General features: G+C 43.5%; 1 protein-coding gene across 2 annotated transcripts; it reads right to left on the bottom strand.

Moving 5' to 3' along the window:
* Positions 1-1,412: 1,412 nt before the first annotated feature.
* LOC128408908 (E3 ubiquitin-protein ligase TRIM39-like) lies at positions 1,413-14,120 on the bottom strand. Of its 2 annotated transcripts, XM_053378956.1 has the most exons (8): positions 14,054-14,120; positions 12,700-13,156; positions 10,902-10,997; positions 9,436-9,666; positions 6,161-6,183; positions 5,422-5,540; positions 4,126-4,182; positions 1,413-2,516 (listed from the first exon to the last, which is right to left on the bottom strand). In XM_053378956.1, exons 2-8 carry the CDS (start codon positions 13,117-13,119, stop codon positions 1,999-2,001), a joined length of 1,464 nt encoding a protein of 487 aa, XP_053234931.1. In that variant the 5' UTR covers positions 13,120-13,156; positions 14,054-14,120; the 3' UTR covers positions 1,413-1,998. The 2 variants fall into 2 exon arrangements, with proteins under 2 accessions (XP_053234931.1, XP_053234932.1); XM_053378957.1 differs by lacking the exons at positions 10,902-10,997; positions 14,054-14,120 and having other exon boundaries at positions 12,700-13,464.
* Positions 14,121-14,383: the final 263 nt, after the last annotated feature.

Genomic DNA, 14,383 nt, shown 5'->3' with positions numbered 1-14,383 from the left:
CCAACATCAGGGTCTTTTCCAGGGAGTCTTCTCTTCTCATGAGGTGGCCAAAGTATTGGAGCCTCAACTTCAGGATCTGTCCTTCCAGTGAGCACTCAGGGCTAATTTCCTTCAGAATGGATAGGTTTGATCTTCTTGCAGTCCATGGGACTCTCAAGAGTCTCCTCCAGCACCATAATTCAAAGCAAGGTGTGATTAAACTTTGCCAAATACTGAAATCTCCTGGATTTAATTATTCTAATGAGCCAAGCCACATCTGCAGAGCTGGCTGGATGGGCCATTAGCAGGGGACAAAGACCAGTGATGGCCCATCAAGGAAACCATCAGAGGACAAGACTGCCAGGCAAAGGGGAGTAGGCCCTCTTCCATGATAGGGGCTAGTGGGTATAGACAAAGCCAGGTTCAACTTTGAATGATCCTTGCAGAGAACACCATGTGAGCTGGGGATGACAGACTGGAACCAAGAGACAGAGAGTGGTTTTTTTGATGTCCTATGAATCCACTGCTTCCTTTAAGGGGGAAGCCAGACCCTCATAGTGAAGGAATGGGTTTCCAAAACCCAAAACTGACTGTGCAGGCAGTTTGAAACTCCACCAAAACCCCTATTTTTCCTTAACTAAAATCCATTAACTTTAGCTCTGAGCTCAATGCATAAACAAAAGCCCGGCTGTATAGACAAGTGCTCAGAGCCCTCTTCTTTATCAGTTGTAACGGCAACTATGGCCTTCACTGTACCAGTAGTAGAACATAACAGAGAGAAGACACGTCTGTGCTTTATCTTACATTCTGGACACACTCTGACACACAAACCCAAGTCCGGGAGCAAACGCCAGAGCGTGTTAGCCTCACACAAAATACAATACTCCATCTTGAAAACATGTATCTTAAAACAAAATATTGGTACCAACATTGTCATTTTTCTGGCACAATGCTAAGATGTTCCTATAGTTGCAGACATTTCATGGGATGTGAGGTGATGATAGGCCTGGTTAATTGGCTAGCTTGGTTTTGTTATTTTTTTGGGATGGTGGGTTACTTAGTTAATTCTTGCGCTATGAATATGAATGTTCAGTATGGTTCTTTTTTAAAAAAGAAAAAGGGTTAGGATGGGATGGTTTTAAACATAGGTCTGGTCAATTGGTTAGCGTATTTTTGTTATTTTTATGGGATGGTGGTTTTTTAAAAAATAATTCTTATGCTATGAACATTATCTGTATCATTTTTGTTCAGTATGGTACTTTAAAAAAGTTTTTAGGATGCCTTTAATCTTTTAAGAAAAGCAATTTAATAAACTAAACATATCATAACAGAACTGCAGCATAAAAAGTTAGTGGAGTCAAAACAAAGGTTAAAAGGATTTTTTTATTAATTTTATTGACGGATTAATGAAATGAGTGAAAGACTGCAATGGCGACAATCACGACATCAAATCACAGGTTTATTAAACGTAAAAAGCTAAAGAAAAAAACCTGAGGAGTTATATGCTAATAAATAGTATGGTTAATATAAACCAAGGATCAAAACCAGACAAAATGTGGCCTTTCATTTAGCATGCAGGTTTTTAAAACTGCTAAATGCTGAGTGAGGGAAGAAGCTGATGATTATGAGAATCACAAAATGCGGTGGAGGATTTAACCCTTTCCACCTTTGCTTTGGTCCCGAGGATAATCCCCTCTGAAGCTGCTACTTGCATTGGGAGGAAATTCCCCATTGGCACCACCAAGAGGGTGCAAAATTAAAGTAAAATTATTTGCAATATTATAGTGCTTCTTTTCTGTACTGGATTATAAAGCTATCATCTGCACAGTCAAACCAAAACACCTTGGTCCTTTGTTGAAGGGGAATGTGGGACAGCAGCCTGGGATGGAAGCAGACTTCCAAAGACAATGTGCACAGAAATGATATCCGCTGATCTTTGGGACTAACACCTGGAATCGTCTGAGCACACAGGCCAGGCAAGGCAAAGCAAAGCAAAGCACAGGTCAAGGACCATGTGTTTTAAGAGCACAGCTGGAGGGGAGCTGATGAATTTCCAATCCGGAAAAAGGGGAAAACTTCCTCCCCTTCAAAATCAATTGACTGGAAAATAAAGAGGCGGGTCTTATCTTCAGCATCATAAAAAGCCACAGTTCCTGCTTCATAGTTCAAAGAAACTTGGATCTCTACTGGATCCTCTTCTGGCTCCAAAACGGTAGGAGGTGAAGTCAGAGCTTTGTACTGATCATAACTAAAGCCCATCGCCCAGATCCCTTCATCAGGTTCAAAATCAATTTCTCTATCCCTTTCCACAGACTCACTGGCTACGCCCACAGCCCAGTGGTCAATATCCTCAACATCCACTGTCCAATAATGTTTCCCAGAGCTGAATCCCTGCGTTCCAAGCACACAGCGGGCGTATTCAAACCTCTTTGGGTTGTAGGGGTAGTCCTGGCGGACATCTCCCCACCGTACTGATTTTCCATCTGAAGACACAATATACCGGGGATGGGCTGTTTCCGGATCCAACACCACATTTTCTGAAAGAGAACAGGAAGCAGGGCAAGACAAAAGCTTAACAGAATCGGTTACTTCCGTAAGGTAGTGTACCGAGCTCGCAAATTGCATGCATTCTTTAGAAGGGGAGAAATGCAGAACCAATTAGGCCAATTCATACAACCAAGGGACACAGGTGGCGCTGTGGGTTAAACCACAGAGCCTAGGACTTGCCAATCAGAAGGTTGGCAGTTCGAATCCCCACAATGGGGTGAGCTCCCGTTGCTCGGTCCCTGCTCCTGCCAACCTAGCAGTTCAAAAGCACGTCAAAGTGCAAGTAGATAAATAGGTACCGCTCTGGTGGGGAGGTAAACGGCGTTTCCGTGCACTGCTCTGGTTCGCCAGAAGCGGCTTAGTCATGCTGGCCACACGACCCGGAAGCTGTACGCCGGCTCGCTCGGCCAATAAAGTGAGATGAGCGCCGCAACCCCAGAGTCGTCCACGACTGGACCTAATGGTCAGGGGTCCCTTTACATACAACAAAATTTGCATGGCGAGAATACAGGGGCACATGCAGAGTGAGAGTTGAAAGCTTGGAGACTGCGTGTGCAGAAACAAAGATGGAATTTACATTCACTGCTTCACCCACATCTGCCTCTGGCAGGGGCAAAACTAGGATTCATTTCACCCGGGTCAAAGGCTCAGTTTGCCTGGGAGGCTGGGAGTCTCAATGGTGCCCCTCTGAAGTCTTCATCTCGGGCAAAAACCCTGGCGAGCCCCCCTGTAGCTATGGCTCTGTTTCTGGCACCATCCAGCATGGCCTGTGGTCCTTGGAAGGCTATCTTGAGAGACAGCCTTCTCTCAAGGCTGGATTGTTTTTGTACGCAACAACAGCAGCAACAAGGATGCTGATTGCTAAGGGGTGGAAAGGAGATAAAATTCCATCAAAAGAGGAGTGGCAAGCAAAACGGCTTGAATAAATGGAACTAGTGAAAATTATGGAAAAGATCAGGGATCGACCGACCCAAAAGTTTAAAAAGGGATGGGAGATTTATGGACAATATTTAAAACTTTAGATGCTTTGAATAACTCTCGGAACTGCGTAAGGCATATAATACAGGCTATATTTATTGAAAAATAAAGGAAAGTAACAAGGAAACAAAGAACCCACATCAAGGAGGTCGGAAGTCAACGGCTGAAATCTTTTGTGTCTTTGCATTGTACTGTTTTATTTTATTTCTGTTATTTGTGAGTTATGTGCTGTGTGTTATTTTATTGGGGGTTTTTTGTGTGTGTGCAGTTTATAAACCAATAAAGATAGATTTTTTTTATTATTATTTTTTAGGAAGGCTGTCTTGAAGAGAATGTGGCCCTTGAGCTGGAAAATGGTTAATGTAACCTTTTCCACAACACCATTTCCCCTAATCTAAGTCCCCCTTAAGCTATTTATTTGCTGGGGGGAGTTGGTTTAGACTGGAGTAACAGTACAGGGACTAACTTGATTCCTCTACCCCTCAGCACTGCTGCCAGGGCCTCAGTCCAGTTTGATCTCCCCCTGCAGCAGCTTATATCTGAAGACAGAAACGACAGGACATCAAATGCTGGAACTTTCCAACATCTGGCCTGTTTTGCTCTCCGGAACTAGCAGCTTACCTCTTATCCATTTTGATTTGACTGTGTTGGACTGAGAGCAGTTGGACTCAGAACCGTCTAGGAGAAAAGAGAGCAAGGTAAAACGTCCATCATAAGGCTAACAAAAGGAACCTTGTAGCCTGTTTAACCACGCAGCAACGAAGCATTGTTGTTAACTACAATAATTATCGACTAATGCATGACTCATGTTCCTAAGGCTAACTGACAGATGAACATCTCTGATATGATGAATGTTTCTGTTAAAAGCAAGGGCAGCTGTAGTGGTAAGAATGATAAACAGGATGAATTCTGGGTAGCCAGGAAGAAGAGATGGGGCACATGCCACACACTTTGGGTAGCAAAGAGCGAACGCCCTTTCCCCCATACTTAAGGTGCACAACTTGCATAATGGTGACTCGATAGCAATAGACAAGAATGGGGAACTGGCCAGATTGTTCTCTCCTCCATCCCATCATGAGCCAGATTTGACAACCCCCTGATGTCATAATGTTGTCAGGTGACCCTTTCCCCCCTCCCCACTTCATGGGTCTAACAGAGAGCTTTGCAAGGGGCTTCACTAGGCCAGACTCTCAGCTAATCGCCAGGCCTTGCAAGGTGCTCAGCAAAGCTCTCTGCAAGACCAAACTAGGGTTTTTTTCCCCCCAGAGTTCTTTGCACAGGGCTTCTCAGGCACTGCTGATTAGCTTACAAAGCCCCTTTCGACTGAGCCTGGTCATTACCTGCCCTGCTCCTGATGGCGGGTGCAGGGCAGATGAGCCTGGTCATTACCTGCCTTTTGGCTAAGATCAAGTGTAGTGTAGTTAAGTACTTAATTTGTTCCGGAGGTCGGTTCTTAACCTGAAACTGTTCTTAACCTGAAGCACCACTTTAACTAATGGGGCCTCCTGCTGCCGCTGCGCCACCGGAGCACGATTTCTGTTCTTATCCTGAAGCAAAGTTCTTAACCTGAAGCACTGTTTCTGGGTTAGCAGAGTGTGTAACCTGAAGCGTATGTAACCCAAGGTACCACTGTAGTTCTATCTATAATCAGAGTGGTCCAAGGTCGCTTAGTGGGTCTTATGCCTGAATGGAGACTCGACACTAGTCGTCCCTGGTCTTAAGTCAGACCTTTTATCTAACCCATCAAAACACACTAGCACAAAGCCACTCGCTTTTTCTAATAATAAGCATCATGGGGAGAAATCTATGGCTGCTGGCATCACCCTGCTATGCTTCTCTTAAAGGTACAATGCTGCTGACAGTGCTGCACCACATGTTTCATCCCTGCAATCTGATTTAGGGTTCTCTTTTACAAACCTCTGACTCTCCTCAGAGAACTCATCAGAGATGCACTTTCTTGAGAGAATTTCCTCAGCCTTTCCTTCATGTCTGCAGAAGCAGGAGTAGCTGGAAACTGAAATTTCTCTGTCTCGCATCTAGTGGGAGAAAGCGAGATATTCAAAGAACCACCCTCAATCTAGTTGTACAGTCCCTTATTTTAACTGCCACCTTTTTTGCTTCACAAAGGCTCCCCTGCAGCTTCATCCACCACTTGATAGCATAGGGGTGAATGATGGTAAAAAGTTTAATTTTGGCCTCATAGTTAATGGCATAACGGTGAATGCTGAAGTGTAGGAGCCTTACAGCCATGGCCCCTTCAGCAAGCTTTTGAGTTCTCCAGAAATCTTTGGCCATTTCTAGATTACCTGCTTATTGAGCATACATACATGCCGATTTGCTTCAAAGGAGATTGGATGACATTGGCTGAGCATTCATCCTGATTCATTTACTAGTGAAGTCAAAGCAAGAATCACCCCATCACAATAAAATAAAAGGGTGATGTATTCAAAATTATGGGGAAATGGGACTGAGGGCAGGAAGGCCCTTAATGAAACCCAAAAGCCCTGCCCCACTGATTCACCCATTTTAGCCCAATGATGGTTCCCTGCAGCCTTAAAACAGTAGCTAAGAGGCCATTAAAAGGGTAGTTGGGGAGGGGAGAGGGGGCCCCAAGTAAGTCAAGCATTCTTATAAAGCAAAAGCAGAAGGCAGGTACCTGTCCAGTATGCTTCCAATACCCTAGAAGTGAAAAGAGCAAAGACAATTTAGCTACATTTTGCACACAGTGTAATTTCAATTTAACAGGTGACATCCAATGTTAATAATACTCAAAGCCATTGGTTTCAATGGGTCCGCTCAGAGTATGACTTTGCTGGATGCCAACAAATTATTATTATTATTAAACTAATAAAATTATATATATAAAATTATCATATCTCTCTCTCTCTCTCTCTCTCTCTCTCTCTCTCTCTCTATATATATATATATATTAGAACTATTGTTTCTCTCTTTGCTATGTTTCAATGCCCTTTTATTAATTTTACGCTGCTTCGTGCGGCTTTGTATTCATTTCTGTGCTGGGCTGCTACTGCCTCGATTGTTTTACCTGATTTTATTTGTTTTTAATTGATTTTAAGTTGTGGACTGTGTAGAATGTAATTAATTGGGTGGTATGTAGTTACAACAAAATGGATGAACGAAGCAGTTTTGAGCCTCTTTCCCACTGTTGCTGTGCCTGTGCGAAAGACAAAAATGTTCTTTATATCAGATTTCTTCAACCCACTGATTGTCATGCAGGAAGGCGGATTTACAATTGTACTTCATGCTACTCCTGTTACGGTTCTTTCGTCACCTTCTAACAGATGTCTTCCATGAAGCTGTTTTAGTCCTCCAGATATCATTATGTTTCTTAGAGGTCTACACATTTGACAATGGCATCTTTCACATCCTAGTCTCTCCCCCTTGCACAGAAATGTCTCTTTGGCCACTCACGAAAGGGTGAGGCTTCCTTGCCTGCTTCCTGCTAATTTTGCACAACGGTGAGGAAGGATCCACTGCATGGCCATTTCCTTAATTGTCTCTGCCCTCCTACCTTTCCTAGGGCCAGGAGAAAGCTGGGTCAATTTCACCAGCGTACTTGCATCTCCAATTGTAAACTTATCCCACGTGACTTCACAATGGAGAACTGTGGTCACAAGCACACTATACATTAAAGCACACAGCTTCAACCAAAGAATCCTGGAAACTAAGCTAGGTTCTCCCCTATGACGTATCTAGCTAAACTCGAAGTCCCTAAGCACCGGAGGACCTATGGCTGATGTCATGGCCTCCCCTCAGCTGTCCTTGAAGGCGGATACAGGAAGATTGCTTATCTGGAGAGGCAGTGCCCCGTGACTGTGGACAAACAGAAACAACAGAGTATGTGCTTCTCCCTATGTCTTTATTATAGACATTCGTATTAGCCTCATCTTACCAACACTGCATAAAGGGATGCAGGTTGCGCTGTGGATTAAACCACAGAGCCTAGGACTTGCTGATCAGAAGGTTGGCGGTTCGAATCCCCGCGATGGGGTGAGCTCCCGTTACTCGGTCCCTGCTCCTTGCCAACCTAGCAGTTTGAAAGCACGTCAAAGTGCAAATAGATAAATAGGTACGGCTCCGGCGGGAAGGTAAATGGCGTTTCCGTGCGCTGCTCTGGTTTTGCCAGAAGTGGCTTAGTTATGCTGGCCACATGACCCGGAAGCTGTACACCGGCTCCCTTGGCCAATAAAGTGAGATGAGCGCCGCAACCCCAGAGTCGACCACGACTGGACCTAATGGTCAGGGGTCCCTTTACCTTTACCAACACTGCATAAGCACCCAGGGCACACAGGACAATTCTATACCTCCCTACTTTCAGGTACCAACCCTGCTACAACATACGTTGCCAGATTCTGCATGGCAGCGCTCAAAATTTGTTGAATGACCCGTGCCACAAACTAGATATAATGGGCACTCTTATTAAGAGTGCTCTGTAGACTGATAGGTATAGTCTCACACTCTTTCACTCTTGTCTAATGTTCCCAACCCTTCTTTTAGATTTTCTTAGCTTCTTTTGGATTCTTATAGACTTTTAAAATATATTTTCTGCTTTAACTCATTTTAGTTTTGGGTTTTTTTTAAAGGTTTTGAACAAATGTATCCTGCCCTCCTTATGCTGGCCTACGACCGTAATAAAGATTTGTTGTTGTTGTAAGCTAGTTTATGGTGCTTGAGACTGTAACTCTGCTACAGTTCCTAGGACTGTTTAGATAGAGCCATGCACTTTCAAATGCATTGTATGGATGTGACCACAGAAAGGGAGAGGGGTGGCTGGTTCTCCAAACTAACACTCCACCGGGATTCAGAGCCTGCATATTGCCTGATATGCAGGCTACTAGGAGTTCTCTCATAAACGCATGAAACAACTAAAGCAAAATCTGTATAATATGAAAAATTATTTAACTCTACTAACAGAGAATATTCATTTTTCTCACATGTGCATGAGAATTTCTTTAGGTTTGATTGTTTTCTAATACCATCTTTCTTCCAACATATCCCCCGTATGACTTCTTTGATGGACTGTGAGAATGGCTCTCTCACTGAACTTCTTTCCACATTCTCAGCACTGTTGTGGCTTCTCCCATGGATGAATTCTTAGATTGGAAGTGAGATGGGGGCTCAGAATGAAGCTTTTTCTACATTCCAACTAGTGATACGGTTTCTTCCCTGTACTAATTTTTTTGATGGAAAGTGAGACTCATCTTGGAATTGAAGCTCTTTCCACATTCTAAGGATTTAAAATGGTTCCTCCCTACTATGAGTTCTTTCATGTGAAGTGAGACTGAAGCTGTTTCCACATTCTAAGCAAGGATATGGTTTCTCCCCTGTATGGATCTTTGATGGGAAAGATTAGAACTGCTGAATTTACATGGTTTAGCGTTCCATCAATTACCTCATTCATTTCAGTCTGCTTTACATACCTGGATTTGCATTCTATGTTTGTATATAAAGGGTAGGAATAAAGTGATAATCAATTACAGAATAACTTGACAGTCACATGTCCACTAGCTTCTTTGGCTTCAAAAAACATGGGATTCAATCCAACGCTATAGTCGTTCTACCCTTTGCCGTTTTTCAAGAGACTTGGGACTTTGAAAGTGGTTGCAACTCCAACTCATTCTGAGAATGATGAGGGATACATACTCAATGAGAACAACTTACTTGGAAAAAAATCAACCATCGGTGGCCATTTTTCTTATTAAACCATTGCTTATCACACATGCAGTGAGCTGCTGGTCAGCTGCCTCTGCCAACCAATTTGTGCTGGCTATGAATCAATATTGGATTAGAATACCAGCTCCAAAAAATCTTTTGCCGATTGGCCACCCTTACCTGCCATCTCACCAATCAAGTCACCGATGCAGGATATTTCTGTCATGAAGACATTCTGGTTCAGAATACTAGACCTACCTCCAAGAATCCATCTGGTGATTGAGTGCCCTTCTTTTCTATATCACCAATCAGATCGTTGATGTAGGATATTTCATCCTCAAATGTGTTTGCATAATCATTTCTTCTCTTCTCAATCTCCCTTTTTATGTCTTCCAACCTGGCCAGCTGGCGTTGCTCTTGTTCCTCCAAAAACTGCCGCTGTTGTTGGAATTCAGACACAATCTCCACCCTCTTGGCTTCTGCCTCTTTCTACAATGGAGAGATACAAATGACAATGGGATGTTCTAATAGATTGCCCAATCCAGATCCTAATAATATCACAATGGAATATATATCACATACTCAGTGGGGGCTTTTCCTAGAAAAATAGGTGCTGGTACTCACCGTGCAATTGTTATAGCAAGTGTCACACTTTTTAACAACAACAAAAAGATGTGCCGGTACTGCGTAGCCCCTGGAAAAAAGCACTGCACATAATTGGAATTAAATTGATTAATGTCTCTTTCAGGTGTTCACATCAAATGTTAAGAAAACATATGAGGGTGTTAAATGAACACACCAGCCATTCACTGAACAGAAACTAAAATGGGATACAGGATACAGGATAACATTAAAATATTTCAACTCCTGTGACTGTATTTTTTAAACTGTTTTCAATCATGAATTTTAAATTGTTTTAAACCAACCTGGGGCTTGCTGGCGAAGAGTAAAAAAAAAAGTCGTTATCATCACATGGTACAAAAAGGTATTAACACAGGCACCATGCAAACCTATTCCACAAATTGGGGGCCACCAGCAAAAAAGCCCTTTCTCTGTCGCCCTCCATGCTTCAGAATGAGGGGGCATTTGGGAAAGTTGGTTTCAGTGCCAAACCCAGGCCTAAAGTGAAATGGATCCAGAAAATCTGTTTCACCCATAAATCTTGACTTGAAAGCAGCCTCAAACATATTCCAACTTCATGATCACAACAACATCTAGTCCTTTCCCCTTCCTAGATACTACAGTAATGTAAAATATAACATAGGTCAGGAGAATGTGGATCCTTATCAAATCACACTCCCAACGTACACAGATCCTTGCTCTCAAATGATAATGTTGCCAGTGGTGATCAGCTCACTGTAGACAGGCCTTAAAAGGAGGAGTTATGCACATGGATAGGCAAACTAAGGCTCGGGGGCCGGATCCATCCCAATCGCCTTCTAAATCCAGCCCATGGACGGTCCGGGTATCAGCGTATTTTTACATGAGTAGAATGTGTCCTTTTATTTAAAATGCACCTCTGGGCTATTTGCGGGGCCTCTCTGGTGTTTTTACATGAGTAGAATGTGTCCTTTTATTTAAAATGCATCTCTGGGTTATTTGTGGGGCATAGGAATTTGTTCACCCCCCACAAATATAGTCCGGCCCCCCACAAGGTCTGAGGGACAGTGAACCGGCCCCCTGCTGAAAAAGTTTGCTGACCCCTGAGTTATGCCAGTTCTTACCAATAGGTCCTGGCACGGCTTCTCACCATTTGATTTAACCGACAGAATCTTGTTTCTTTCTTTTTTCAGTTCCTTTAGATGTCCAAGTAGTATACCCTAAGGACAGATAATGGGTGATATGGTAGATTTAAAAGTTTCTGCAGACTGAGAATGTTTTATTTACAAGCAGCAGACTTGAAAATGTTTATAGGATGGGACAAGGGGAGCCTGCAGCTGACCAGAAGTTGTTGGGCTCTCAACTTCCATCAGCTGCTACAGTGGCACAGCTTGGCACAGGTCCCAGGAAAGTGGCCAAAACAAAACACACCCACTGTTGTAAACAAAAATTGCCCTTTTCCCTTATGGGGTATCCAAGAGCCCGTATAGAGTCCTTACATAGGTTCCCTATTGGTAGGAGAGAATAACAGAGGCCAACCAGAGAATATTGAGAAGCAAAGCAGCTAGTAAGCTTGATCTTTATTGATCTGTTGCAACAGGGTGCTCCCCTCACCCGCAGGAGAGAGGAGGAACCCAGAAAAATGGCACGCAAGGCCTTATTAAGACTTTTGAAATTGCCACCCTGTAGATAAAGACCACCCCCAGAAACATCATACATACATCACAGAAGGGGTGTAACCTAAGACCACCCCTCAGATAGATCATACCTACATCACAGAAAAGGTGGTCTAAAACAGACATTTTTGAATGTTGTTTTTCTCCTGTCTGGCAGGTTACTTCATTGGATTTCCTGGGGAGCCTGGCTAGTATTTTCTAATGATAAATACTTAGTTCCTGGGCCAAGTCACAGGCTCACACCCTATTCAAACACAGACATACCCTTAAGACAGGATTTGTGAAGGAAAAGACAATGGGGAGGCTCTTCCATTTTCCTTTGACCTTGCAGAGAAAACATTTGGTCAGTTTGGGACAGTTTGGGAATCAAAATGGTTCCAGGTCGGTCTTCCTGTGCTGATCTATGTATGTGCTTGGTTGGTACACTTATGAACATTTAACATATATCTAAGACCTCAAAATTCCTATCACACCACCAACTCTCACACCCTCCACACAAAAAGCAGAAACGTGCCACACAATACTGGGGATCCATCCAGGTTCTTTTACAGAATCTGGGTTTTTATAATTTGTTTGCATTATTAAAAAAAAAAAATAGCACTTCATGTGGCAACCTGTGAAAAAATCCAGAAAACAGAAAGGCAACCGTTTCACTATAAATGCTATGCGCAAGGAAGATCCCAAGACAGAGCTGTGGCTGCTTAAGACAGGAATTGCCAAACTTTGTGGGAATTTTGAATTGGAATTTTGGATTTGGAACTTGGAATTTTGAGGGGAAATTACAGTACTGTAAACCCCAGTCACAAAATGGCTGCCACACTTGAAAGAGGCTGGCCTACAAAATGGTGCGGGGAGGCTGCCCATTACTGGGGGCGAAGGATGGGTCTCTGGAAGTACCATAGATCAACCTTTGCTGAGAGCTCTGTGACCCACTATCATGCCTCAAACAGGATTGGCACAGTGTGGTTTGAAGTTAACCCTGATTGTAGATTTAAAACACCAGCTCTGAAAAGGGAAGGTGTTCACCTTCTATATCTGGAGAGGCTACTCACCTGTGACCCTCAAGGTGCTGCTACCCTACAACTCCCATCACCCTTGCCTGGGTTTAATGGGAGCTGGGCTCAAAACACCTGGAGGACCACAAGTTCCCTGTCCCTGTTCTATATCGTGGTTAGATTAGAGATATCACAACTGCACCGGGCATACACATGCAATTGCATTCTTTGCTAAAATGCACCGTCATTACCTTGTAATCTGCAGCAGCTCTTTCTGGGGAAATAACACGGTGGTTTCTGTGAGCCTTGGATCTCTCGCAGAACATGCAAATAAGGGTATTTTCTGTTGTGCAGAACAGACTCAGAGGCTTCTTGTGCTCCCTGCACATTTTCTCCCTTCCTGGACTTTGCTCCAGCTGCAGACGGAGCTGCTTAGCCGCTTCCACCATGTTCGCCAGGCGCCGGTTGGGTTTCAGGCTTTGCCAGGAAGCTGCTCTTCTGCAATCCGGGCAGCAAATGGAAGCTCCTGATCTTTTCCAATACTTTGTGATGCAGGCTCGGCAAAAGTCGTGCTGGCACTCCGTGATCATAACTGGATCCTTGAAGTAATCCAGACAAATGGAACAAGTGACTTCGTCCTGAAGGTGTTTTGCTGGATCTGCGGTAGCCATGATCGCCCAAGAAGCCGCAGCAGCTGTTTTCCGAGAGCTGGAGGAGAATAGGCAAGCTCAGTTTCGCTTTCGTGTTCCTGCAATCGGGCGTTTCGTTTGTTCCCAGGCAGAAAGCCTGGGAGAAGAGGAAGGAGTACTTTTATGTTGAAGCACTGACGCGGGAAATGGTGAATAGCCTCTTGCTACTTTTGACCCTAGTTAGCAGATTACTAATTAACTCAAAAGTATGAAATCGCTTTATTGGGTCACAGCTGCTGGCCAGGTTTCATTCAATACTCCTCTCTTGCAAGATGCAGCCCAAACACTTTCTCTTTTTTAAATATCCAGCCCTCATTGTGGTGGTGGTGAAGGAAAGAAAATGCAAGGGTTGCTTAGCAGCTTCGTTATACATCTTTAAGGCAAACACATTCCCCTTCTCCCAGGCCTTTCAAACTTTGTGTTTGCTACTATTGCTATAAGAAAAACTGCTCTTTCCTTTCTGGGGTATTTCAGGAGCCCATATAGAGGGTTTCCTATTGGCAGGAGAAAAATAACAAGAGTATTTTGAGAAGCAAAGCGGCTAGTAAACCTGATCTTTATTCAAGGAACTGTTGCAACAGGGTCCCTCCCAACAGGGAGAACCCTGAACAATAACTTCTGAAATTGCCCACCCTGTAGCCCAAGACCACCACCCCAAAACATCATATATACATTACAGAAGGAGGCCATCTACAGCAGAAATCCTGTCTCCCAGGATACCTGATAATGGTCACTGATTGCATGACCTGGGCAGCCTGGCCATTCTTTCGTGATGGTAAACACTTTTATTTTTAAAAAGTTTTACTGAGTTTTACAATTTTATACTTGCCATAATCCATATATATATATATATATATATATATATATATATATACACTTAAATTAATAAGTTTTAGAAACAAGCGCATGTGCTAACCTTGAAAAGGGTTTCTAAATGCGCTCTGGAGCCAGCATGTTGAATGGGTGTGCAAGTTTCTGCAGAGCTGTTTCTAAGCATCCGGTTCGTGCGAGTCTTCTCTCTGCAACTGTGTTTTGGGATTGCGGTGCAAATCCGAAATGCAGTGGTGGTTTGGCTTTAACAAAATCAAGAGGATTCCTCCATTTCCTTGAGAAGAAGATTGAGAAGCAGTGTGGTATAGTGGTTAGTGTCGCACTAGGACCTGGGGGAAACCAGACCCGCTGCAATTGTGAAGCTCCCCCTTCTGGACTCTGGCATGGTTTTTTCCTTTTTTTGCTAAATACCCAG

Source organism: Podarcis raffonei, chromosome 2, assembly GCF_027172205.1.
Source record: "Podarcis raffonei isolate rPodRaf1 chromosome 2, rPodRaf1.pri, whole genome shotgun sequence".
NCBI lineage: Eukaryota > Metazoa > Chordata > Lepidosauria > Squamata > Lacertidae > Podarcis > Podarcis raffonei.
This window is presented reverse-complemented; position numbering and strand designations above follow the sequence as displayed.

Bases quoted from the DNA above. Each gene is read 5' to 3' on its own strand.
- LOC128408908 (XM_053378956.1), bottom strand. From the start codon at position 13,119: ATGGCTACCGCAGATCCAGCAAAACACCTTCAGGACGAAGTCACTTGT. The intron at 9,667-10,901 runs GTAAGAACTGGC...TCTCCATTGTAG, and splicing joins AGCCGTGCCAGGACCTATTG to AAAGAGGCAGAAGCCAAGAG. The intron at 2,517-4,125 runs GTAAGCTGCTAG...GTTCTCTTTCAG, and splicing joins CAAATCAAAATGGATAAGAG to AAAATGTGGTGTTGGATCCG.